The following is a 27,142-nucleotide window of genomic DNA, read 5'->3' as shown; positions in this document are numbered from 1 at the left end:
ATACAAATAACAGATACCTATGCCATGATATACATACATTTTTGCATTTTGCATTTTACATTGAAAACATTTTCACGAGTATTTTCAGTAGCTAAAAAGAAACGAATGTTTAATATAATATCATAATATTTTATGAAATTGATTATAAGACTATTTCTACAAAAATATGTAATATCATGCTATCGTAATTTGTACAGAATGAAGTGGACTTGGACGAAGTCTTGCCAATCATCGGAGAGTTTGGACGCTATCAAAAGTTATTGTTGTGGCTCGTTTGTCTACCCGCATGTATACCGTGTGGTTTTGGAGCGTTCAACCAACTGTTCATGTCCGACATTCCCCCACATTGGTGTTCGGAACCGCAGCTGTATAATTTCACTGCGGAACAGAGAAAACGAATTTATGAACAAGTACCTAAATGCTATAGTTTAAATCGGACGGCCAACATAGATGGGCACAATACTATAGGGAATAGCCGTTTTTGACCAAAAACGTACCCTTCCCTTTTCGGCCGATTCACTTTTCGACCAAATTTAAAAAAGACTGATTCCCTTTTCGAACAAAAACAAATTTTTTTGTAAAATTATGGCAATTATATAATTATGTAATAGTGACAAATTATTAAAAATATACGTTGGTACTGAATAGTACCAAGAAATTTCAATTCGATTTGAAAAACCTTCAAAATTTAAATAAATGAAATAATAGGGATAATTTTTAGTGTGTGTGTAAAATTAATATCGTTTTGTAAATAATTTTGTCATGAATTATATTTTTACGAATATTGTTATTTTACAACATTTTATGCAACTTATAAAAACTATATTATATAGCAGCAATTATTTTATTTTTTTACATATATTATATACATTTTTGGTTTGGCCGAAAAGGGAATCAGTCTTTTTTAAATTTGGTCGAAAAGCGAATCGGCCGAAAAGGGAAAGGTACGTTTTTGGTCGAAAACGGTCCCGCGCATACTATAGCTGTTAAATATACAATTAAAGCTAAATATTAAATTTTAAGAATCCTTCATTTGATTATATTTAAGTACCTACCATCATTGTAGTATTGTGCAAACAGATCCTCCTCTGCTGTCGGTTCTAACAGGAAAAAAATAAGTACCTACCATCAATCTGGTAAAAGATACTTTTTAGAAGTGTTTAAATACAGATACATATAGGCGGATCCGCACATTTCGGCGTACGGATGTTTCGGCGTGGGTCTATTTCGGCGTATAGTAATTTTTTTCATAAAATTATTTTAATCGCGTTTAGATAATACAATTTTAGCATTTATCTCACTTTCGTCGGTGCCGTATGAACTGTATATAATAATAATAAAAATAATAATATATTATATATATATTATACTGCAGTCACATATCATAATCTATATTACGGTATAAGTAATAAAGATATAGGTAGTTAATATCGATAGACGATAATTGAGTAATATAAGATAGTCAAGTAGATATAGAAACAGGCAAAAGTCCATAAAAAAAAAAATAAAAAAAAACATCGACGTTGATAAATGTATTTTTAAATTAGTCAGCGATTATGAAAATCGTAATATTATGAGTTTTTTAAGAGGAATAGCACATAATTTAAGTATGATGGCCTGAATATTTTTATTCATAATTTTTATAGCATTCTCTTAAATATACTTAATTATTGTATACCGTTAATACAAAAATAATAATATAATAAATATATTTTTTATAGAATTCTCCTTATTTTAAATTATTTATATATTTATATTTTATAGTGACCTACCTAATTTCTTAAAATGGCCTTACGGCCATACGCCGAAACGACCCTACGCTGAAACGGCCCTATAAACGCCGAGATAGCCACGCCGAAATGGCCACGGCAAAATGTCCTAGTCCGACATATAGGTTTATATATATACTTATTTTTAAAAGTATTTAAAATTGTCAGTAAAAAAAGTTCTTGAGTACGAAAACAAATACTTATAAAAAAATGTGTTTATAGATATATCATCTAAGCATACTTTCAAATAACTATACCTACCTACATTTGACTTTTTTTCTTCAAATTTTTACGTTTTATGTTAACTTTATTTCATACTTCATCATTTGGTGTAATTATCAAAATATACTCTCCAGGTTTTTTTTTTCGAAGGATTAGGATTTTTGATTGAGTACCTACCTATAATTCACAGCAAAAAAATTAAATAACTAAATAAAGTCTTCGTATTATTTTCGTACGCGATTAAAATTAAAACTAAATCAGAAAATATAAAAACCTAAGGGAATAAGTATTTTCAAATTAGTATATTTTTACTTTGAATACAAATAATACTGTGTTCAGGTATTTTTCAATACTTCCCACCATAATATTATCAATACTCAAAATTTATGAAAGCTAATAAACAATATTAAGGATATTGTGGATTTGGTAATACAAATGTATAGTCTAGACAAATATGTACTGTGGAAGTATTTTATTTAGACTATTAATGGATTTTAAATTTTCAATAACATATTATGCGAAATACGTTTACACTGTACATGTTCATTTTTGTAGTAATTTTGTGTACGGTACAGAATTAAAAAAATATTTTTTATCTTTTTTTTTTCTATTGAAAATAAATAAATGAATAAGAAGAAAAAATTATCACAATTTCTATAATAAAATACAAAAGGTAAATTTCGGTGTGGTATTACAATAAAAACTGGACGAAGTGGTGGAAGTATATCTAATGACTCCATAAATAACATAGAGAAGAGTTAAAAATTATTTATTGTGCGATTAAACCGTACGTTTTTTTTTATTGATCGAGTACAACTGACTTTGGCTTCATTTGCCATTAGTTTTATTTTTATATTTTTCATTACCGTTGTATTATTATTTTTATTCAGTTTATTTATTGTATTTTAGTATTTGTATTATTAAACGTAATGATTCAAAATATTGTGATTATAATTATATTGCGTTATCATACAGTGAAAACACATAACCATATCGTTTGATCACAGCTTGAGCCTCCAAAATGAATGACTATAAAACGACTATGCTTTTTCTTAATTCTAATTGCTAATCAAATCTATTGTCTGATTTTAATAAGAAGTATAATTTCTTCGGGTTTCTTAATATTTGTCCGGTAGGTAATCATTTTTGTGTGTTTGAAATCCATCCCATTATACGACCTCCACAATGACGAAATATTGAGTGCCTACCTTCTTTAATTATTAATTTTTAGTTTTATGATAAACCAATAATAAGTCGATTGGGCAAAGTCGTGTATCTGAAGGATATGAATGTTATTTATTGTATATTGTGATGTAATGTATAGTATTTTTCGTGTTCTGCGAGAACAATAGGTGTGCACTGTGCATCAATTATTAGGTTTATCTCGTAGTAAACTGCTCATTTAGCTTTCATTTCAGAGTAACGTCACTCAAGTAAAAAATGGATGCATGCGGTACGCAGTTAATTGGACAGAAATTTTGATGTCTTCCGAAGTCCACGGAAATTTGGAACAGTTGGTGAACGAAAGTTGGCCATTGGAGAAATGTAACAGTTGGGAATACAATACGAGCATCGTGCAGTCTTCGATTGTAATCGATGTGAGTATAACCGATACATGTGCTTAGAATTTTTTAAGTTAAAATTTAGGTGGGTGTTCGTTAACTATGGACCGATTTGAATAACAAAATACATCAAATCGATGAATAATAAATGGACCTATTATGATAATATTATATAATTTAACTTTAGTTACGACGACGATATTTATATTAATACAGATGGTGGTTTGAACGTAACATGTCTGTACAAATATTATGTGATGTGTTGCGACGTTGCACGTATAAAAATGTTTTATAATAAATTAAATGCTATCATATTTTTATTAGGAGTTGAATTTAAAATGTGAACGGTAATTAATATTATGAACAAAATATTTAACCAAGTACTATGAGATTATGTTTGCATCTTTGTAAAACCATAATATTTGAGATTCGAATAATATACCTAGGAAATCGTGATTGAAATATACGATTATTAATTAATTCAAAACACAATATTATGCACTGCAATATATATACTCACGCACGTATAGATTCGATTGTATAAGACCGCAGAGTTATAGGTATTACCATTATTATTATTATTATCATTATTTTTTTTTCGTGTGTTCTCGATACATCGTTATGTAATAGCATTGTATACAGTAGTCCTTTTACCGATTTTCAAAGAAGTTCAATTAGTCAATTGAAAACATCGCGGCGGTTTATTAGCTAATTCCGCCCGATGAAATAATTACCCGTATATAGTATATAATATCGTATTACATATTTTTATTATTGTTATTATTGTCGGTGCCATGTGAATGGAAGTAGAAAGAATTAATTGGCTTTCTCGCTCAGAAACGATTACGGTGACAAAGTGCACCGTGAAATTAGTCGGCACGATGCGGCTGTGCCAATCGTACCAAATACGCGTTATTACCACTATACCTATACCTAAAGACTATAGTACCTGTATAACAGTGGATAGCGGATATGTGTATATAATAATATGATATTATGATGGACGTCAAACCATACGATGATGATTAAAAAAAAAAAAAACAGTTAAAACAAATTCATTGAACTACCGTATGCGTTTATATATATGCGTTCAAATTGTATATCATTATATCCGTAGTCAATGAGTTTTGTGTTCTTAATTCTTGAAATTTTATCGATTATGCACGTGTGTAATCGACCAAATTAATATATATTTATAAGTATCGTAGATAGTTGAATGTATGGCTCTAGGGATTTAAAAGAAATGCGATTAATCATTGAGGTTGAAAAATAATGATTCTGTAAAATGGACATTAAATTAAAGTTCACAAAAATGTTTTTGTGATCAGAAATTTTTGATGGAAATAATTATTTTGATTCTAGTATAGTAATATTTTAATATGTTTTCTTTCTTTTTCTTTTATTAAATAATTCTCAAAAATATTTTGGTCTATCAATTATTATTTATTAATTAGTTTACACTCAAAATGAATTATTGGTTTTATTTGATAGATTATTGTCTTAATTTAAAGCAGCTGTATCATGAAATGGGATTTTAGGGATTATTTTTATAAAAACCTTTATTTCAAATAGTTCTATGTATTATTACATTAATGTTGAACTGAATGCATTTCATTTTAAACAAGTTCAAACTTAAACTGTTGCAAATTTACTCTCTCAAATTAACTATTCTATACGTAATATTCATTAAATATAGATGATTGGTGCTATAAATATTCACAAATATTATCGACTGTTTCCTAATTTATATATATTTTTTTAAGAAAGATTTTGGTCAACCTATCTAACCTCGAAAAATGAAAATGCATATTTTCAATTCGTTCACAGAACATGAGAAAATCTCGAATATATGTAAATCATTAAATTCCAATGCATTCGTTTATGCAACAAGATAAATTTATTGTACTGAAAATTAAAAAAAAAATGCGACGAAAAACTATCCATTACATGCATGAAATACAATTCAATGGAAAATAAAGAACTTAAAAATGTTTTTTATGTAGTTCTCCGAATTGACGGCCACAGAATATAATTCGCATGTGTAGGAGAAAATAAGGAATATGATCGTTTAAGAATCAATCATATCATGTATACTTTTTATTATAATAAAATAATTAGTAATAATATATCTTTGACGAGTTAATCGTGCACAATAGACCGAAAACCTATGATCCGGAAGTCGAACGTATCTGACTTGTAAAATCTTTATTTTTTCCAAAATATATTGCCCGAAAATGTATGCCCTGCAGACGTCTGACACTCCGATGGTTGAGAACAAGCAGGTGGCTATTGGAGGTCATCTTTTAAGATTGACTTATTATAATCATTAATACTGCCACTGTGAAATAAGAATAATATAATATTACGGATATTTATAATAATATTGATTTATCATTATTTTATTTCTTGCACATAAATGTCAGTATTTATAATCAACGATAATTATATCCTTAGAAACGTTTGAAACGATATTAAATTCGTACACTAATATCATGCTATTCGTACTATTCGTTTTCCGTCACCGATGCCAGTCGAAAACTCACGGAAAACCGCCGGCCCGAGGTGCGGTTTGAAACAGTATAATGACACACACGAGTATTGTCATAGTATAGGTATTATACACAGATCATAATATAATATGGGTAGGTACAACAACAACAACAACAACAACAACAACAAAATCAACGTTAATAATATTATACATGAGATGCCGAGTGAGAGGCGTGTAACAACATATTGCAGCGTCGGTCTGGGATTCATTGATGGTATAATAATATTATAATGCATCATATACGTAATCCGGAAGGTTAACGAAGTGAAGCATATTATAATAATAATAATAATAATAATAATAAAATGCTATAATATCGACGGCCGCGCGCTGTAATTTGTCATCCGATAGAGCGCGTAATAACATATTATTGTCGTGCGTGTGTGTACAATTTGTATTCACTTTAGCCGTAGGTACAGGCTGCAATTTAACATATCTAAGTATAGAGACATGGTATGATAATATTGTTATATATTATTACAGTCAGCGAGTTAGGTACGTGCCTGTGTAAAATATAATAATATAATATGGAGGAAAAAAAAACTACCGTCGTCGACCAGCCGCACTATTACGCTTTCTCGATTTCCGATTACCTATCTATAATGTTATTATTGCCGCAGTGTACGTCGTCGTCTTCGAGTACGTTAACCGACACGTAACATTACGATTAATAAACATATGATTATTATTTACTTATCCGGTTTACCTATAAAACATAATGTATATGTGCACATATAATGACGTATAATTGTACGATTAATCATACAGCTTTTCAGTGGTGTATCTGAAACTTTTTTAGGGTTAGGTCGACATAAAATTTAGAAGTGCTATATAGGATTTAACGGAAATATATGACAAATGAAACATTTAAAACATTTAATATATGTGACAGAATATCATATCTTTCCATTACAAGCTATACATGTAGGTACCTATATATTAATATAGACTATTTATTATAAAAATTGATTAACTTGAACTAAAAAAAATTTTATTTATGAATATATTATTAATATAATATCTTAGACACTGGGAAGATCATCCATGCACACCATGGAGAAATAAGAAAAATTTGAAAAAAAAACACTGTTTTCACTATAGTACCACTTAGCTAAATTACGTTTATAAAACTACTTTTGTTTCTTTTCTAGGCCAATGACCTATGTTGTCGAGGCCTTTATATATAATAAAAAAAAAAAAGAAAAATTTGACTATACCGAGTGATTCTTTTATAGTCCAAAACTTATTATTTCAAAAAGTATAAATGTTTTTTTTTATAAGACTCTGGGTCGTTTAAAAACAATAATTTAAAATATTTTTGTATCTTTAACATTTTTTAAGTTTTTACTATTTTGAATTAAAACGTCCAGTTTTAATTTCATATTTCAAAACAAAATAATATTTTCCTTTGTGTTTTAATACAAAAAATCTAACACAGGACGATTCATTTATGAGTTGTATAATAGTATTTAAAGTATAATATGAGCGGAGTTTAGTAGTACACGGTTATCCCGCAAAATGTGGGTCCACTACTCCACTCATCTAAGCTTCAAATACTTATAATAGTTATAATTCATAACTACTCATCCTAAATTTGGTTGTTATGTACCAAACTAATCAGAAACATAAGACAACTTTCGAAGATGAAATATTAAAACCTAATGCTGTACTTTAAAAAAAGTAAAAACATAAAAACTATAATGATAAACATTATTTAAAAATATAATTTTTTAATAAAAAAAACATTCGTTTTGCCTTAAAATTATAAAAAAAAAATATTTTAAAAAACTCTAATACTTTTTTTTATAATGAGTATTCTTTGTTAAATAAATCACCCGGTATTATAATATCAATACAAATATTAATTACACTTATTGTTACTTTAGTTGAAGCTGAGAGGTCATTATCCATTCAATAAGTTCGTTTGAAAATTTTCTGGAAAACCACTTTAATTTTCAAATGTTTCAATAGGTAACCCAAAATGAACTCATTCAAAAAATTAAGATGTGAAACTGATTTTTTGGTTTAAAAAGTAAATTCATTAATGTTATATTTATAATATACCTCGGGTATTATAATTTGATGAAATATACACATTAAGAGTGTTTTATAAAAATGAAAAAATATTCACTTGTACATGAAGAAACATATTATATTCTGTATTTATACGTAGTAAGACCTGAATTAAATACCACGAATTGAAATCAATTTAATGTTATGCTACTTTTAATTGAAAAACGTTGTACATATAATATAGTCAATATACAATTATATTTGAAGAAGTTACAAACAATATTATAATATTATATTATGATAAGTGATGAAGGCGTACAAAGTAGGCAATTTATATTGTTTTGGTGCACTTTATGAAAACTACTTATTTTTCTAAAGGCATTTTTTAGTTTTAAATATTAATTATCATAATTATGACCTGTTATTTATTAGTTTGATTTGGTCTGTGAACATGATATATATCCGACAGTCGGACTAGCAGCCCTAAATTTAGGAGGACCTATTGGAGTGTATTTTTTCGGAGTCTTAAATGACAGGTGAGTGATTAGCCAATAATTCCAAAAGTCTTATAAATGTATTTTTAATAACATAAGTTATAGTGATTGATTCGTATTGTTATAATTTTTTTTAGAATCGGGAGAAGGAAGTCGTATTTTTTGTGTTTGGCTACATTAATTGCTGGTAGCTTGTTAACAGCTTGTGCGATGAATTTCTGGTGGTGGGCTATTTCCAGAGTAATCGTAGGTTTGACTATACCGGCTGTTTACCAAATACCATTTATTATATGTAAGTATGAAATAAATAATTTAAAAAATTAAAATTATAATAATTTTGAAAAATATTGACCTTTTTATAATACTTACACTCAACCACAGAAGATTTTACCTGAAGATTTAAAAATTTAGTTACATAAATAATGTATTAGGTATTAGTATATTTATATTGCATTTCAAAAATGCAAAAATTATTGTTCTAATACGATAAATAATAATTTAACTAAATTATTAAGTTCACACCAGTACACCACTCTGTATATTAGTCATTATTATTATATTGTACCTATAAAAGTATTGTTTAACACTTTTAGATTCTGAACGAAGTGATGAATGTATTGATTTTACAATGATGTGTTTTTTTTTTTTTTTTTTGTGTCTGTGTACAGCATAACTAGTCGAAATAATGCTTCGATTTCAAACTTTGGGGGTGGTTTCCGATATAAAAGTGAAGATCTTTGGTGCATTATAGAGGTCAAAAGTAAAAATTTTCCAACATTTTTCAAAAAAATCGAGAAAAACAAAAAAAAAAAAAATGACAGAAAAACGGGAATTTTTACGCAAAATCAGTTTTCGACCAAATCGATTTTTTTATATGGATGTAATTCAAAAACTAAGTACTTAAGTAAAGTAAATACTTGAAATTTTCACCAAATGTTTATGGTAGTGCTATCTATATACAGTTTAATTTTCAAAAATGTTTGACTTTTTTTGAGTTATTTATAGACCACTGAAATTTTCGACTTTTTTGAGAATTTTTTTTTGAAGTGTCGGTAAAAAAATGTTGGACGACCGAAAAAACTTGTAAATTAAATACAAGGTTCCTTATGAGTTGTTATTATTTTAGCTAAAAAAAAACTAAAAATCGTTAGTCACAATTTTTTTTTATAAGCGTTTATAGTTCAAATGTTTACGAAATCTGTCGAAAACGCGAATATTTGCAAGTAATTTTGAAGTTGAAAAATCATAAAAATTTTTGTGTTTATAACTAAGGATTAAAAATATAACACTAAGTTTTCCATAAGTTTTCCTTCAAGTAGCTACAGAGAAAACGCGAAACATCATTATAGGAAAAATTTTAAGTGCGTTTGAATTTTAAATTTTTACGAAATACCGTAATGATAACGATTTATCCTCAAACGATTTTAAACATTTGTTATTATTCAAAAAGTATAAGTCGTAGATCCATGAAAATTTTACCAGTTATTTAGATTGGCATTTTCTTAGCATGATTTAATTTTCAAAATATTTTGACTTTTTTTGAGGTATTTATAGACAACTGAAATTTTCAATTTTTCTTGAAGTGTCGATAAAATTTGTATGGCCCTATCAAAATACTTGAAAATTTAATACATAGTTCCTCATAAGTTATTCTTATAGTGATTAAAAAATTATAAAAATACATAGGCATGATTTTATTTTATTAGCATTTTAAGTTCAAATATTGACTTAATACGTAAAAATTACGGCAATGTTCAAATTATCTTAGATCGAAATTCATAAAAGTTTTTCTTTTTAATTCTAAGATTTGAGAATTAAATACAAGGCTCATAATATATTTTTACAATAGCAGTTGAAAAATAAAATAAATGTATAGTCACAATTTTTTTTTTACATGTATTCAAATTTTAATTTTGACAACATACATAAAATCACAAAAATTCGTAAATTATTTTATCTTAGAAATTCATAAAAAAATTTCTTTTTAAATCTAAGATTTGAAAATTTAATACAAGATTCCTTACAAATTTGTCAATCTTTATCACAAAAAAAAAAATGTCCACCGGAAATTGAAATTAAATTTTTATTAGCATTTGAATTTCAAATATTGACAAAAATTCGTCAAAGCCATGAATATTTGCAAATTATTTTGTAGTTCAAAATTCATAATATTGTTTGTATTTATATCTAAGGTTAAGAAATTCAACACTAAGTTTTCCATAAGTTTTGCTTCAAATAGGTATAGAGAAAATTTGAGGTGTCATTATAAGAAAAATGTTTTGAGCGTTTGAGTTTTAAATTTTTATGAAATCGCGTAATGATAACGATTTATCCTCAAACCAGGTATTCGTATATCTATGATAATATAAGGTACTATGAATTATGATAACTACATGATAACTACACTAATTGATTAACCATGCCTTATGCAAAATGCGACTTAATTGAAAAATAAAATATTTATTTCAAAATAAAATATATGACAATATTAAAATATAATATATCCTAGACTGACAAATCATCTCCGTTCAGAATCGGTTTTCGTATACAATGATACCTATCACTGCATTCAAATTTAATCCCATCCATTACAGTAACCTACTGTACAGCAGAGCGACATCCACGACTTACCCGCTTTTTTTTTTTATCATCTTTAACTGTAAAGGTGCCTTCACTGGAAGGTATCTTTAATCCGTCCTTCACGCCATAGTTATCTATTCATCAATTTCACATATTGTTCAAAATTTACGTAACAGATTGTGGAAATATGAATAAAGTAATAATAAAAAAAAAACCTATAAAAGTACCATTTGTTAAAATATTGGATTTTACTCTTAGAAGACTAGTCTAAATCATTTTATTTATATTTAAAATTTCTATGAGGCTATTGTACTTGGAAATCTATATTTTTCGATTTGAATACTAACCAAAAAAATAAAATTACGTTATAATATAACTGTACACTACATTGTCGTGTCACTGCAACGATTGAATTATATGAAAGTGTTTTTAGTTAGTCATAACTCGTAATTTATAATACAAAATATACTGAACATTTGAAACATTGTATGTTATCAGGGTCGGGTATTAAAAAAGAATATATACTGTTTGTACTAATACCGACACTGCTGCAGGAAGGACAAAACGCATTCCAAGAAAGATTGTGGTCGAGCCAACTCTATTATAATATTTATTTATATAGATCGCGTTTGTTTTTTACAATAAAGATTTTTTATTATATTTTTTTATGTTAGTGAAATTGATTTTAATACAAACAATAACATAATATTATAATAATTCATTATGTGTGTTATAAAATCTTAAATACGAATTCGCTATCTATGTCCTCAATGTAAGATACGACCACCCGAGTGTAATTTTATTCTACCCACCCATTTTAGTTTTATATTTTTTTTATAAATACTAAATATTTAACTTTTCAATGAAAATAAATAATTCGATTCCAAATTAGTTAATGGTGAATTATTAGTACATTAGTTATATAATCAGACTTTTTTTATCGTCATAAAATGCTAGTTGTTTAATCTTAGTATAGGTATTTAATTGACGATTTTGCAATATGCGATTCTTATGCATAAATTGATTTAGTACGTGCGTCGCAATTAATTTAAAAACAATTTTAAAGTGTGTGAAGAACCTTCAACTGTTGACAACCATCATTAAATCTTGTATTTTGTCGACAATATTTACCAGCGATATTTATGTGTGATATAATAAAAATACATAAATCTTGTTTAGACTTGTGTGCGTATTATAATATCTTAGCAGGTACATTTTCTTCTTTCTGTGTGATTATTTTATTGATGTGCCTACCGTTGAATTAGTGATTTCTAATTAAAATTACTAACGGCCTACGGGCCATATGTTTATAAGTCAAAGGTTTGTGTGGAAAACACCTGTTTTTAGTCATCCTTAATACTAAGTCCAAAATAAATGATGACAACATTTATTACTTCTAAGGATTAAAATTATTATAATAAAGGTGATTCATACTAAGTGTTACAAATATGTGCATATTGATTTTTTATAATTTTATTTTTATTTGTTCGTATGCCATTTTATTTTAAAATTTGTTGAATGGTTTCTTGCGGGCCACACTGAAAGGGTTCGCGAATCACGATGTTTGAGATTGCTAGTTGAATAATTGTTAAGTTATCAAAATTTGGCTGTGATTTAATTTAATTATATATCAGAATTATACATTTTATGACGGAAAGTATGTAATTGAGATGTCGTATAAACCGTGTATGGTTTCCGGTAGTGATGATAAAAACATATATTTATTAAGCCCGAGTTGAATTCCACCATCAGGTGCATTCTACTGTCCTAGATGTAGTAAATGCAATACGACCTTATCGGTATACAATATTGCATATACTAATTATTTGAACAATCGCAAAAATAGATTACCCAATATACAATTTTATCAATAACATACCACCTAAATTTCCTAATTACAATCATGGCAAATAACCGACAATAACTGATATAAGAGGTATAATATATGAACAATAAAAATATGGTAATCGTAACGATGATAAATCGATATTTTCGATATCGAATATAATATGATATAAAATATTAATGGTCTGATGTTTATTCTTACTTCAGCTCTGGAGCTCGTCGGACCAAACTATAGGTCGTTCATTACCGTGATGACGTGCATGTTTTACACACTCGGTCTGGTGTTGTTGTCCGGCGTTACGTACTACGTGCGAAATTGGGTGTACTTGGCGTTGGTGACATCCACCCCGTTTACCCTGTACTTTATTTACTGGTGGCAAGTTAAAATATTCATTATTGTGGTCGAACACGGACACTGTTGCTTCCTCATATGGAATGCGCGTGTCCCGTGTGTATAATACACGTCAAATATGATTTTGCGTTACAGGTTCCTACCGGAATCGCCAAGATGGTTGCTGGCCAAAGGTCGGATCGAAGAGGCGTTGAAAATACTCGAAACCCTTGCCAGGATCAACGGGACCGTGCTCCCAGATTCGTTCAAAAAGAAGCTGAAGGTACGAAGGCATATATAGTCTGTTTTTCTATAACCATATTTTGATTGGCGATTTATACGTCGAAATATTTGTGGTCTTTTACATAATATGGTACCTACTATGTTAGTGTAAACAGAAAAATAGTAGCACACTACCATATTGTAATATATGCAATAAATAATAATAATAATAACAATAATACAAATAATACAAAAATAGTTTTTATTTGACACAAGTAAAACGCAAAATATTCGATACGTTAAATATTTTAATTAAATTATTATATGACAACATTTTACCAAAATTATATGATAATTTATTATCAATACCTACATGCAATAATATTAGAAAACTTGATCTAATGAGTTTGTATAATATGTGAACAGTGTCTAAAAATATGTTTATTTTACTAGTTGATCATATCTTGGATATTTTCCGATCATTATCTAATCAAATAAGTTGTCGGAAAGACAGAGAGCAATAGCTTACATGGTAATCATGATATGATTAATAACAATTTGTTTAGTAAAACTTTTGTGCTGTTTTGAATTTAGGAAAATTTAATATATCCTAATAAAAAAAAGGCAGGTAAGTCGTGGATGTCGCTCTGCTGTACAGTAGGTTACAAGTGGGTTACTGTAATGGATGGAATTAAATTTGAATCCAATGATATTATATCATTGTATACGAAAATCGATTCTGAGCGAAGACGGTTTATCTGTCTAGAATATATTATAGAGGCTAAAAACCTGCAGTGTTGTTGAAGCCTTAATAAACATTGAAAAAAAAATATATATATATATTATAGATTATTAAAAATTTTCAAATCTTAGATTTAAAAAGAAATTTTTTTATGAATTTCTAGTTTAAAATAATTTGCGAATTTTCGTGATTTTTACACATGTTGTGAAAATTCAAACTTTGAATGCTTGTAAAAAAATATTGTGTTATATATTTCTTTTATTTCTCACCTGCTATTGTAAAAATATGTTAGGAGCCCTATATACAATTTTAAATTCTAAGATTGCGAAATAACTGCTGCCACCAACCTAAATGCGTAAAATGAGGCGAAAACCACCATACGAACGAGTGTTCCAAAGACTGATATAGTCCCGCCAGATGTGCACTTTGCACTAAGGAACATACTGCTAACTTTAAAGGATGCCCAGTTTACAAAGCTGCTTACAAAAAAACTGCCCACCCAGTCAAGGGCTCCGATTCCAACCTCTACCAAAAGACCAAATCTTACGCTGAAGCTACCAAAAATTATCAAAATTCACACATGGAACTCAAAATCACCGACACTCTCTCAAGTTTTATATCGAATTTAAACTCACTAATTAGTCCCCTTATCTCCCTTCTTTCATCAGTCTTAAATGCACTTACAGCTAATAGCACTATTATTCCATAACCTTATCCACATTAAAATTAATTAATTAACATAATATCTTATCTCCTTTCCTTTTAACATTATATTACTTAAAAATATCTATACCTATTATATAATCAACCAACACAACATTATATCATGTAAAATTAAACAATAATTGTAAAACTTGTAATAGCATGTAATATGCTGAAATATTTTATTATATTAAATAAAAAAAAAAAAAATTCTAAGATATAAAAGGAAATTTTTTAAAGAATTTCTAGCATAAAATAATTTACGAATTTTCGTGATTTTTACGTATGTTGTCTAAAATTCAAACTTTGAATGCTTGTAAAAAAAAAATTGTGACAAGTATTTCTTTTATTTTTCAACTGCTATTGTAAAAATATGTTAGCAGCCTTGTATAAAATTTTCAAATCTTAGAATTAAAAAGAAAAACTTTTATGAATTTCTATCTAAGATAATTTGAACATTGCCGTAATTTTTACGTATTTAGTCAAAATTTGAACTTTAAATGCTTATAAAAAAAATCGTGCCTACGTATTTTTAATATTTTTTAACTGCTATTGTTACAATGTGTTAGAAGCCTTGTATTAAATTTTCAAGCTTTTCTACCGAACAAATAATTTTTTATCGATATTTATAGAAAAAAAAAACTAAAAAAGTTGAAAAATTAAAATGTCAGTAAACAGCTCAAAACAAATCTAAATATTTTGAAAATTTTATCAAATATATAAAATGCATATATAAACATTCAGTCAAAATTTCAAGTATCTGCGGTCATTTGTTTTAGAGTTACACCAAAATAAGGAAATCGCTAAAAGTGAAAATCCAATGTTGTAAAAATTTAAATTTCAAATGCTCATAAAAATTTAATTTGAATTTCCGGTGGAATTTTTATTTGTGATAAAGATTAAAAAACTTGTAAGGAATCTTGTATTAAATTTTCAAATCTTAGATTTAAAAAGAAAAATTTTTATGAATTTCTAGTTTAAAATAATTTGTGAATTTTCGTGATTTTTACTTATGTTGTCAAAATTCAAAATTTGAACGCTTGTAAAAAAAAATTGTGCCGATATATTTCTTTTATTTTTCACCTGCTATTGTAAAAATATGTTAGGAGCCTTATATTAAATTTTCAAATCTTAGATATAAAAGGAAATTTTTTTATGAATTTCTAGCATAAAATAATTTACGAATTTTCATGATTTTTACGTATGTTGTCAAAATTCAAAATTTGAAAGCTCGTAAATAAAAATTGTGACTATATTTTTATTTTATTTTTCACCTGCTATTGTAAAAATGTGTTAGAAGCCTTAAAATGAGTTTTATATAAAAAAATTTTTTTGTAAATACATATTATTATTTTGATACGTACTATGTATAATTTAGATTTGACTGATTTGGAACTATGTGTGTAGTACGAAAATTTGAATACTTTAGGGACTGGTGGAATATACGCATATATAGTCCTATAAGTTAATACTTATTTTTATTTATTACTGCTATAACCAAAAGAACCGGTAAGAATCATGTAAAGAAAATGCCAATCTTAATAACTGGTAAAATTTTCAAGTATCTAGGACTCATATTTTTTGAATAATAACAAATATTTAAAATCGTTTCAGGATAAATCGTTATCGTTACGCTATTTCGTAAAAATTTAAAATTCAAACGCACTTAAAATTTTTTCTATAATGATACTTCGAGTTTTCTCTATAGCTACTTGAAGGAAAACTTATGGAGAACTTAGTGTTGTATTTTTAATCCTTAGTTATAAACTCAAAAAATTTTATGATTTTTCAACTTCAAAATTACTTGCAAATTTTCGCGTTTTCGACAGATTTCGTAAAATTTTGAACTATAAAAGCTTATTAAAAAAATTGTGACTTACGATTTTTTATTTTTTTTAGCTACAATAAGAAAAACTCATAAGGAACCTTGTATTAAATTTTCAAGTTTTTTTGGTCGTCCAACATTTTTTTACCGACACTTCAAAAAAAAATTCTCAAAAAAAGTGTAAATTTCAGTGGTCTATAAATAACTCAAAAAAAGTCAAAAATTTTTGAAAATTAAACTGTATATAAAGAACACTAACATAAACATTTGGTGAAAATTTAAAGTATTTAAAGTGATTATTTTTTGAATTACAACCATATAAAAAAAATCGATTTGGTCGAAAACTGATTTTGCGTAAAAATTCCCGTTTTTCTGTCATTTTTTTTTTTTGTTTTTCTCGATTTTTTTGAAAACTGTTGGAAAATGTTTACTTTTGACCTCTATAATTCACCAAGGATCTTCAATTTTACAAAAAAATTACACATCATTGTAAAATCAATACATTCATCGCTCCGCTCAGAATCTAAAACAATTGGTAAAAAATATTAGTAAAGTTTATTATTAGTCTTTATTTACATATTATATATAATATAACCAAATTACGTCCTAAAGACAAATTTTATCCGGTCCACAGACGAAAGAAAAAAGTGAAAACTTTAATACTAGCTATTATATTGGTGTTGTAATTTATGATTTTTGTTCATTGGTTTTTACCGACATCTGAAATTTTGATGACCTGCGAACAATTTCAAGATACCTAATGTAGCCCTCTAAATATATCAATTTGTTACACCTGCTACAAATTGTCAAGATATTTTTAGTTACCTACGCGTAATATCAAAAGTACAATAAGTATATTTTGGATTCTGAGCAAGTTGATGAATGTATTTCGTTATTTGTCATACGATGATGATGTGTATATTTGATTGTCAGAAACGGTAGTTGTAACATTTTTTTGGATTGTCAATATAATTTTTTTAGTAATAGAAAATATATTAACCACAGATATTTTTAGTTTTCACCATATATTTATTCTAGAGTTAATTTAATTTTCAAAATATTTTGGTCCTTATTTTGTTTTTATTAATATTTTGTCGTAGTTTAAAAAATATTATTATTGTATGTAGTCTGTCAATTAACCTTCAATCGGAATGATTTTAAAAATTGATAGATTACCATTGCTTTTAAAATTCACAATAATTATTCATCATACTTTAGTATTGAAGTTGGTAATTTAAAACAATTTACTACAATACCCTGTTGTAGTTATTATGTCCTGTCAGCTATTAATAATAAATTGTTTTCATATATGTCGGGAGTGGCTAACTTGAGGCTCACGTCATAGTCATATGTGACTAGCCATCTTATTAATTAAAAAACCAATATTTACTTATTAACGATAAAATATGATAAAATAATTTTTTTTTTAACATTTTGGCTCTTGATATCATTGTATTTTTTGTTCATGTGGCACTGTGGACGTATTTATGTTGGCCATCCTTGGTCGTATAATGTGTTATAAAAAATATCACACGGCGTACCGTATAGGCAATAGAGGTACATAACTGCGCTGTAGAACAACTACGTTCTATAAACGTAATAATAATACATTATTATACTAATATTACTGTACTGTTTGATTTATTGATATATTGAAAATTTATTAACTGATTTTAAAATATCATGAGAAAGAAAATAAGTGCTATAAAATCAGAAATTTATTCATTAGGCACGTAACAAACAGATGTCTTTCACTGAAATTTACAAACAATAAATAATAATTAATCTATAGTTATAAAGCTGATTACAGTGAATGTAAAACAAACTCGCAGTACTAATTTCCAAACTAAACTGTATTGGTACTTTTTCACGTGTATCTTGAGATTAACGGTTTTTCTTCGGTATTTGATGTGATTTACTGTTTTAAAATTGACCATAATTATTGTAATGTTATTTTAAAAAATCGTTCTATAACGTTTAAGTGAACATTCTTTGTCTTTAGCAAAAAATGATGATGCAGCGCACTCTGAGTGAAGAAAAACGTTTGAAAGAGGGGCCAGGAGTGTTGGCTTTGTGCCGGACGCCGAACATGCGGCTAAAGACCATTCTGATAACTTTCAACTGGTGTGTAAAATACAATACAAATGGTCCGTTGGATTGAAATTATACGTTGGAACAAGGAAAGTTTTTTTCTATTTCGTTTCAGGTTCGCCAACGACATGGTTTATATTGGACTGAGTTATTACGGTCCTTCGTTGGGACAAAATCAATATTTGAGTTTCCTGCTGTCGTCTGTCGTAGAAGTGCCTAGTTGTCTGGTATGTTGGCTGCTCATGGACCGGTGGGGTCGACGGTGGCCCCTGTGCCTAGCGATGACATTGAGCGGCATCAGTTGTATCGTTACCGTCACCTTACCCCCAGGTAAACTGCACGGATATAAAATTGTATATGAGTGTAAAATATTATAACGTAGGTGCATATTATCTATGTGTTTTTTTTCCATAAATAGTTTATGTGTTCATTTAGAGAGTTTCATCCCGCGATAGTACATCGCAAGCAGTGTACCTAACTATTATAAAATATGTTGAGAATATTTTCATTACCTTGGAACTATGTTATGTTCAATTGTATACGAACAGGAGATTCGAGTACACATTTTTTTTTAATTTAGCATTTTAAATAACAATATTGTTTTTTTATTTTTTTTTTTATTTACCTCAGTAGCTCTTATTGTTCTTTTTTGAAATAAATCGAATAAAACATTGTAAAAAAAAAAAAAATTAAAATAACAAAATACATTTGCATGACTATTAAGGGGTTCGTATTTCTTCTCAAAGTGTCACAATTTTTTATACGTCTTATGTACATTTCATGATAAACAATAATTATACTCTTTAGCAGAGTTGGAAAGCTAAAATTCAAGAATTGGTGAAATATATTTAATAATGTATAAACTATTATAACCTTATAAAATTTAATTTAAAAAAAAGATGGGAGATTGAAATGCAATTGCTCTACTGTACAGAAGATGTCACCTAATTTTATTCTTAAAAAATTGAATTGTATAATTTAATTTAAAAAAAAAAAAATATGTAAATAATATCTATTATAATAAAATGTATACTAATGACTTTAGATGTCGATGTATTAAATGATCAATAAAAAAAAAGAAGATGTCGACTAATCGAGTGTACCTTGTTTTTGACTAAATAATAGGATATCCTCAATAATAATTATGACATCAAAAAAACGATTCTGAGTATAGACTGTCGCCATTTTATGATATATTTAGGTTGCAATTAAAATAATTTATTTTACTACTAGGAAATGGTAATGCCATCACGGGTTGAATTTATTTTTGTCATTAATATCGTATGTATTTTACTGTCAATTATTATGATAGTAAGTATAGTATATAATATGTTGTATCATAATTATATTACTATTATTTACCTAAGATCTACCTACTAGATAATATTAATCGTTTTTAAATAACATGTCAAAAAATTAAATGCATTTTATTTTTTATTATTCTGGTTGTGTTCATACATCATACGTCTATAAGAGTGTACGCTTTGCGATGGTTGTCATTACATAATAGTCTTTAAATTAAAAAATAAAATAGTAATTTTAAGTTTTAGCATCGAAACGTTAAAACAATGCGACACAGTATCGAGAATTGCTATTACGGTTGCCAACTTTTTTGTTAGCTAGAGTGCACTGCATATCTTAATCCTTCACTAATAATGCTCCTGTTGAATATTGTTGTATATTATTGATAAACGTAATTTTAAAACAAAAAAAGCTCCTTTTAAGCTATTAGTAAACGATCAATTTGATTTTAATTTATGAATTACGTGTGTGTATATTATTCGATAAAATGTTTTATACATATATATATATATATATATTATTATTATTTGTTTTTTGTGACTCTTAAGACTTGTTACTCCTATGCATTTTTCTAATTACTTAATCGATTGAATTTTATTTCAGATGCTGTGATAACTACGTTGGTCTTATTTTTGTTTTCAAAGTTTACGATATCGGCTTCGTTTTTAATAATCTATCCATTTGCCGGTGAACTTTATCCGACACAATTGCGTGGCGTTGGTATTGGAACCTCTGCGTACATTGCTGGTCTTGGTTTGGTTTTAATACCATTTATTAATTATTTGGTAAGTATATGATAGAATGTAATCTACAGAGACTGAGAAGTCCTAGTGGACTATAACGATTGTACCTTACAACACAATTTTAAAAATCAGATATTGGAGAATCGTATCACAAAATTGTACAAAAATGTGTATTCTTTTTTTGATTATCATTTATTGCCAATTAGTTTGGTAGAATTTAGAATTAATTTAATTTTTATATTTTATTCGGGCCATTTCGTGGATCTAATCATTGTGAAGGTAATTAAAAGTTCAGTTATTATTTTATTTTTAAATGCTAGAGTATGGTAATACAGTGCAACTTTATATATTATTATGACGTGGGTACCTAATTTTATTCTACGTAACAAGAACCAGCAAAGTTGTATACACAATATAAGAAGTAACAACAATAATTTAATGTATGTGCAAAATATTGATTTGATTATGTAAAGCATTAAAATTCAAATTGAAAATAACAATATTTTAAAAGGCTCATTAATTTTCTAAACATAGGACTTACCTTATATTATATAGATAATAGGAGGTACAATGAATAATGATAAATAATTTCTGAGTTAAAATTTTATAAAAATGTCCAAATTATTAATTTTCCATTTTGAATATAAATTATGGGGAAACATAATGCTTGTCATATAACTATTTTCATTTCATTTTATAGCAATAACTAAGTAGCTACAAACAACCAAACACTACAAACCATATGTATGTTTATTACATGCATCTATATAATGAGACACTCTAATGTCCTATGTAGTTCTATTAATTGGCTTAATATATTTGTCTTCAATTTTGTTTAAGATTTAAATTTAAAGTATAAACTTTCAAAATATTAGTACCACATTTAAAGATCAGATGAAGCTAGTGTTTAAATTCTTAAAATATAAGGGGCATGCAAAGTTATGAACAATTTTTGTACCTGAAGAATGAAATTCTATATTGATTATGATATATTAAGAAAGGTATTTCACCGCATTCCTCCCGAAACCCTTACCACATCCTATCCAAGGCACTAGATATAGTATACGTTGAAATTATATAAACATTAATATTATTTTAATTTTTTTAAACATAAAATATGTTAAACAGTTTATTGTATTGTCATTGACTGAATATTTGCATGGGAAGGTGTTAAATTTAATATGAAATAACGAACCGTCAATTTGTATCCGGTTTGTATCGAATAGCCTCATATCATGTTATACGATATACGCGCATTTAGATGTTTTATGTAATATAAATCATAACACGACGATTTATATTTCTTTAACTACATACGACGTACACTGTCTAACTTTAATATGTGTGCCAGAACGACGAGCATCAATTTTCAAAATAAAATTTCGACACTACAAATAAACATTCGAGTTGTACCTATATAAATATGATATTTGATAAACATTAATGAAATGTTAGTTTATTTTTTTAATTGGCTTCATTGATTTAAAGAACAATAATAAACAACTATAGCAATAATGAAGAGAGGTCAAAAACCTATACTGAAACGCGACATGCCTCGTAAAAAATAAACAATAGTAATATTGTCAATTTGGATTATTCTACTTGTAAGACAAATAAACACAACAACGTAAAAGAAAAAAAAAATATAAGTGTACCTCAAAATATCGATTTTTTCACAACTTATTCAACTGACAAGAGTGGAATTTTTTTATAATATTTGATTCAAATATTTCAAAATATTTCTTTATAAATATACTTACAATTTTAGTACCTTTTATCACAGTTTTTCTCAAGATTTACTTTGATATAATTTCCAATCATTTTTGGAATGAACTTTGTGAATTATATTCCGTCAATCAAATCTATGAACAAATTAAAAAAAAAACTCTCTTTTATACACTCAAAATTCATAAATACGTATTGTTTAAGTCAAATTTTTACTGTAGGTATATACGAGTAGAGAAGGATTTACACTGTATTTGTCGTTTGTGGACAACTTTTTTTTATATAATGATAGAGAATTATTTGACTACAATATTATATTCTGGTGACTGATAATCAAAGAAAGTAGTTCTCTCTTTTTTCTTCGCTTTAAATATAGATTAAACGACTTACACAACGATTTTATACTTTTAATAAAAATAAATGTATAAATAAATGTTGAATTATTCCTATTGTATCAAGATACGGATTTGGAAACAATTAGTTTTTGTTAATGAATACAATTTAAGTTAAATTATACGTAATTAATTCGTAAATTGCTCAATTGCAGGGACGTGAAAATTTAGTTTTGCCGCTGTTAATTATGGGTATACTATCGGTGATTGGTGGGATTACTGGTCTCCGTCTTCCAGAGACATTACATTATAAGTTACCGCAGTCGGTCGAAGAGGGAGAAGAATTCGGAAAGAACTGGACTATGGCGGATTGTATAACCTGTGTTCCCAAAAGGTAAATTCTAATAAGCTACAATTTTACGTTACAGCTGTATCCTTATCCTATTATTTTAAACTCTTCAAACCACCATTCATCATTTCGGAAAAATGGTGGGTATAAAGTTCAAACATCTTGAATATTCGTTTAAACTCAATAATAACTATCAATACTAACTACTCCAAAAAGCATTTAACACAAGGACAATATTCTTTTCATTTTCATATTAAATTTGAAGCAAAATTTTTGATAATAATCATGTTTACCAGGCATGTCAAATTCCAAGTATCAAGTAGACTAAATATATTGAAAAGCTTACTGTGCGTGGCGTATATAAAAATTTAACAAAAACATTTTTTTGAAATTCTTATTCGATTAGTTTATCAGAAAATAAGATGGAAATGAGGTTTGACATGGCATTAATATTTTATTTCATCTAATATATAGGTTAGGTTAGGTTATTAATAATATTGGTAGCCGTGGGCCACAAAAAATTGAGCTGAGGGCCGCATGTGGCCCGCTGGTCACGTGTTTGACATGTCTGCTAGAGTGCTATTATACATAAATTATAATTTTGCTAACAATATAAATGATTCAACAACAATGACTATTAGTTATATTATACGAACCTACATATTATTACTATTTATATAATATTAATATATAATATGAGTTCATTACTACACGTTAGACAATATGTTCGAGGTTCTTTTTTGGTCATAACACTATATATATATATATACAAGGCTGGGCATTAACGAGTTAAAAAGTTAAAGTTAAGTTATTTAACGAGTTACTTTTATTTTCAAAAGTAACTTCCAGCTTAACGAGTTTCTTTTTTTTTAAACAACTTCTAACATAACGTGTTAATTTATTAATTTTTCCTAATATAAATTTCATATATCTAAAATTATATTTTGATTTTTATAACTTATTGATATTATATATACATATATGTATATTATATATATAAAAATAATAATTGTGGGAATAACCAAATACTTTACGATATGAATGTGAGTGTTTTGCATTATTTCTATATTTGAAATTTCAATAGATATTAGAATAACGTGTATAAGTACAACTATCTACCTATATAAAATTTGGGAAACGATTTACGAGTAATAATAATAGTATTGGATAATAATATTTTATTTTATTCTGCTTATTCGCAGAAAATATGTATATATATAATATATTATTATAAAACAAAAATGTTATAGATGTGTAATTTATCTAATTAAATCCTAATAACAAATTTAATAATTACAATTTACAAATTTAATGGGTATCAACAAGAAAAAAAATTTTAAGTTAAGCCATCATTTTGGAAAACGTGTAGGTAAAAAAAATACATTGAAATAATTTATTTATTTTGTTAGATTTTATAATTGATTGAAGTATGTAAGTTGTAAGTACTACTTACAACTTACATACTGTAATTAATACAATTACATATGTTTATTGAAAATAGTTAAACTTCCATTATATTGTGTTAGAAATATAACTATAATAAGAAAACTAACTTTAAACTTTAAACTTAACTTACATTTTTCTGTATTAACTTAACTTAACGAGTTAAAATAATTAGTTAACTTGCCCAGCCTTATATATATATATATATATGTACTGATGATTAAAATCATTCGATAAATCCTACTACCAGGTATTAAACATCAATGATTTTAGTTGTTATTGTGGTAATACAGCAAAAATATGATGATATAATGTTAACCATTCCAATCCGCAACTTATTTTTCCCTTGAAGCGTGCGTATGTTGCATATATTATACATACATTGATTGTCGTTGAAAATAAAATATTATGTTTATTTACAGACCTTCGGAGCATTCGAGTTCGTACGAAGATCTAACTGAAAAACTAGAGATGTCTCCTACTACAGAAACGACAGCATTTGCAACAGGGAGTGGTGGTGGCAGATCTAAATTCACTAGACAACAGAGCACCATGGAAACTCCACTAGACTCTTCGGGAGTAGTTAAAATGACTTGCTGGTTTTAGTTAGTTTGTCTGTTTTATTTGATTTATATCGTTTTCGTGTGCATGTGTAATATGATATAGATGGTTGGTGCCTAGAATAGTCTGTAAAAGATAATCGGCATAAATGTTTCTTTTTTTTTTTAATGAACATTTTGAACCATACAAGGTTTTTTTATAGTAAAATCTGTTATGATTAATGAATACAATTCCATAAAAAGTAATTTATTATTACATTACCTTCTAAAAAATGTATACTTTCATAATATGATAACTGTTTTATGAACTACAATAAAAAAAAAACTATTCAAATAACTAGTTCAAATTTGTTTATTTTTAAATTATAAATTGTGACCATTTATTATTCAGAAATAGAAGGAATATTACTATTTAAAAAAATTAATTGTCCTAAATATATAAATAGAATTGTGATATATAGGACCTATATGGCTATATATTTATTATTTGTTTCTCCGCCATTTTATTAAATATTTATTTAGTCACCAATTACAGAAAAATAGTTTAATTCAGAATACGAAACTAATAACAAATGTCCTGTTTATATATCATATGAAATTAAAAAAGTTTAAGAATAATATTGTTATTATAAATTTAAATGATTGAAAAAAACCAAAATCACTATTTAGTATTTTTCTTTAAACCTTTAAAGATTATCACGATTAGCCAATGAAAAAATGTTCTATTAAAAAATTAAATTATATCTTATATAGTGTTGGTTGTAGTAATTTGTAATTGTTATCAAGGTGTCGATATTATTTAATTTACATGTTTCTTTACATCACATCTAAATAATGTAGTCTAGAAGTACAGCAGTTCGATAGGTACCTACGTATAAGAAGATCTTTAAGATAATATTTATCTAAGATAAACCCAATCGCACTAATGAATGTATCATCTACTCAATTTAAGTTACCTACTCAAAATTCAATATAATCTGTCATTATTTTTGAGGTAATTGTTAATTGAGATAATATTATATACATGTACAATAATTTAATTATGTTATTCAAAAAATATGAAATCAATAAATTTGTTTTATTTCTACGTTTCAATATAAGTCATAATGTTTCGAATAATATGAAATTAAATTTAAATATTTACAGACGAATCAGCCATATTCAGTCCACAATATTTGTGTATTCAAATTTCAAATTTCAAATTTGTTTGTTTTTTCATTTTAATTAAATTTATTTCCCATAGAATTCCTTGAATATTTTAATTTTGATTATTATTATGATCAATTTTTTCTAAACTTTCATTTAAGTGTATTTCATCAATTTACCACGAATGTACCCCATTTATTGCAAATAACTTTTCAATTAATTTTTTAAAAGCAATTTAACAAGTATAATTAAATACATATTCCATAATCGTATACTTTATCGGTTAAATTTGTTTGTAAAATAATTATTTGTACTGAAAAATATATTGACATCTTAAACTTCTTAGTAAATTTAAATGCATTATAATTATATTAAATATATTTACTGCAGGTTTTCTTTTTCTTTTTAATATCTTAATAATATAATAAAAGTGATATAGAGAAAATCATAATTGTTTTATTAGTTTAAGCATTTTTAGTAATAATTTGTATTATAGGCATTATGAATGGTAATAATAATAAACTAAAATTTTTTTTTTTAAATTGTTTGTAATTATTATCTTTTACGTTTTCTGAAAACGCAACATGGATTTA

The 27,142-nt window shown here is 26.8% G+C and overlaps 1 protein-coding gene across 2 annotated transcripts in view; it reads left to right on the top strand.

Annotated features, from left to right (window-relative positions):
* Positions 1–26,583, top strand: part of CarT (Carcinine transporter) — a 28,299-nt gene extending 1,716 nt beyond the window's left edge. Inside the window, exons 2-12 of one of the 2 annotated variants that reach the window (XM_089216025.1) lie at positions 198–410; positions 3,410–3,589; positions 8,550–8,653; positions 8,749–8,903; positions 13,244–13,412; positions 13,524–13,650; positions 18,861–18,982; positions 19,065–19,279; positions 20,855–21,036; positions 23,267–23,445; positions 25,266–26,583. In XM_089216025.1, the coding sequence (XP_089072151.1) occupies positions 198–410; positions 3,410–3,589; positions 8,550–8,653; positions 8,749–8,903; positions 13,244–13,412; positions 13,524–13,650; positions 18,861–18,982; positions 19,065–19,279; positions 20,855–21,036; positions 23,267–23,445; positions 25,266–25,449 (1,830 nt within the window). In that variant the 3' untranslated portion in view covers positions 25,450–26,583. The remainder of the gene's footprint in view (positions 1–197; positions 411–3,409; positions 3,590–8,549; positions 8,654–8,748; positions 8,904–13,243; positions 13,413–13,523; positions 13,651–18,860; positions 18,983–19,064; positions 19,280–20,854; positions 21,037–23,266; positions 23,446–25,265) is intronic. The other variant, XM_089216026.1, reaches the window with a different exon arrangement.
* Positions 26,584–27,142: the final 559 nt, after the last annotated feature.

The sequence above is a fragment of the Diuraphis noxia genome, unplaced genomic scaffold, assembly GCF_037042655.1.
Source record: "Diuraphis noxia isolate RWA-SAM2 unplaced genomic scaffold, SU_Dnox_SAM2 contig0001, whole genome shotgun sequence".
Taxonomy (NCBI): Eukaryota; Metazoa; Arthropoda; class Insecta; order Hemiptera; family Aphididae; genus Diuraphis; species Diuraphis noxia.
The sequence above is the reverse complement of the archived record's forward strand: the minus strand, read 5'-3'. Positions and strand labels throughout refer to the sequence as shown.